Source organism: Lipotes vexillifer, unplaced genomic scaffold, assembly GCF_000442215.2.
Source record: "Lipotes vexillifer unplaced genomic scaffold, Lipotes_vexillifer_v1.1 scaffold308, whole genome shotgun sequence".
NCBI classification, from domain to species: Eukaryota; Metazoa; Chordata; class Mammalia; order Artiodactyla; family Lipotidae; genus Lipotes; species Lipotes vexillifer.
Genome location: NW_006792985.1, coordinates 995,728 through 997,659, shown reverse-complemented (window position 1 = coordinate 997,659; position 1,932 = coordinate 995,728). Strand labels below are relative to the sequence as shown.

At 43.5% G+C, this 1,932-nt stretch overlaps 1 protein-coding gene across 2 annotated transcripts in view; it reads left to right on the top strand.

Annotated features, from left to right (window-relative positions):
• MSRA (methionine sulfoxide reductase A) overlaps positions 1 to 1,932 on the top strand; it is a 386,217-nt gene that overhangs the window by 253,542 nt on the left and 130,743 nt on the right. For both annotated transcript variants that reach the window (XM_007466143.1, XM_007466144.1), the window contains one exon: positions 1,349 to 1,453. In XM_007466143.1, coding sequence (XP_007466205.1) covers positions 1,349 to 1,453 — 105 coding nt within the window. The remainder of the gene's footprint in view (positions 1 to 1,348; positions 1,454 to 1,932) is intronic.

Genomic DNA, 1,932 nt, shown 5'->3' with positions numbered 1-1,932 from the left:
CAAAAAAAAAAAAAAAAAAAAAATCAGCTAAAGGAAGAGTCACATAGGCGGAGTCTGGAAGGGTTCCAGTGCAAAGCCTCTGCATCGTCTCCCATGCAGTCAGGATATGTTACCCTTCTGGCCTCCGTGTGTGACAATATGCAGAGTATTGCCAACCAGGAAGCTCTCCCAGGCTTTGGTGTCCAGAATTTTTAACTGGGGCTTCGTTACATAGGTATGATTGATTGATTGCCCACGTGGTTGAACTCAGGCTCTCGGTCAACCGATACTGTGTTACCCAAAGCCGCCACCCTCAGTCACATGGTTGGTCTTTCCGACATGGCAGCCTCTACCCTAGGACTGTTGGCAGCCCTACCCTGAGATTCAGTGTGGCTAGCCCCACCCTAAGAGTACAGGTGTGGCCTCTCTAACTGAGGACACTCCTATCAGGTATGACCTAGATTACCTACCAGAGCCAAGGCGGAGGCCAGCTACCTGTTTGGGCAAGGCTAAATTCTTTACTACATACAAGGTGACAGAAAGAGATGGAAAACAAATTTAAACATAGAGATGATGTTAGTATGGAGGGGTCTATTATTTACCATACGTTCGTTCTAACACTGTAAAATAAGAGAGGGCATGAATTCCACAGGTAACAAGTGGTACTGCAAGTACCCGCTTCCCTGATCCTTAGAACCTTGGGGACCACCTTTGAGAAGGGAGTGTGCTAACAGCGGGGGCTGCAGAGAGGCTTTTGCTACAGTAGTTGTTTACCACAGAGACGAATTAGGCTGAGAAAACACTTACCGTCCTGCTGGGTATATGAATCTGACCCTCGCCTCAGTGTTAACAGCACAGCAAATATGTCTCTCTGTTAACGAATATATCTAATGTGAACGAGTTATAAGCCTGTTTTTTCCTTGGGTTTCTCTACCTGGCACCATCTCCCTCTGTAGTGCAGCTGAGCTTACTATGTACAGAGAAGGGAGGGATGATAAAAATAAATTGGCTCGTTCCCCTTGCAGAGTTTCAAATCTCTAGCACCATGTCAGGTTGGATCCATAAGGTTTCATAAGAGTGAGATTAGAAAAATGAAAACCCGAGTTTATTTTCTCATGGAATTAAAACAAAATTAGAACACAATGAAGAGAAATCATCATCCTCAGGAAACTTGCTCGAGGACAACCGTGTGCTTTTATGGAAAAAGAACCAGCGACAGAGACTTAGGATGAAAGCATTAAAGTACGATTGTGCTCCCACCCTGCCTTCAGAGGGAAGAATTTCAGCCTTTGTCTAGTGGTTTTTTGGAAACAAATAACTTGTCATAAATTGTCAGTAAATTTGGGTTGTACATTCTGTTTCTTTCAAGGAAGAACTGGCCACGCAGAAGTAGTCCGAGTGCTATACCAGCCAGAGCACATCAGCTTTGAGGAGCTGCTCAAGGTCTTCTGGGAGAATCACGACCCGACCCAAGGTAGATGAGTGAGCCAGTATTTAATTATCTTACTAATTACAGCTGGGATAATTAGTGTTTGAACTGCATGGAAGAGATGAACCTTGAAATCACACAGGAGCTCAAGAATATGATTGCAGACATTTATTGACGGAGACGGGGAGGGGCTGGGGAGAAAGAGGGCGAGAGAATAAAGGCACAGCCACCGTCTGCGCCCCTCCCCCCTTTACAGCTGTCAGGGGTGGGAAAATTCCCACAGAGAAAGACACCAGACAATAGAGATTCGTTCACCTTTGATTATTGCATTATTCCTCCTTAATGCAGTCTTTTGTCTACAAAATTAAAGTGTCTTTCTAGCAGCTCCAAAGTTTTCCTGATTTATGGTTCCTTTATTTCCCTGAATTTATTTAGCCTTTCTCATCTTTTGACATTGTCAGCCTTTTTTTTTTTCTTTTAAATGTCTGTGGGTGATTTTTTTTTTTTTTTTTTTTTTTTTTTTT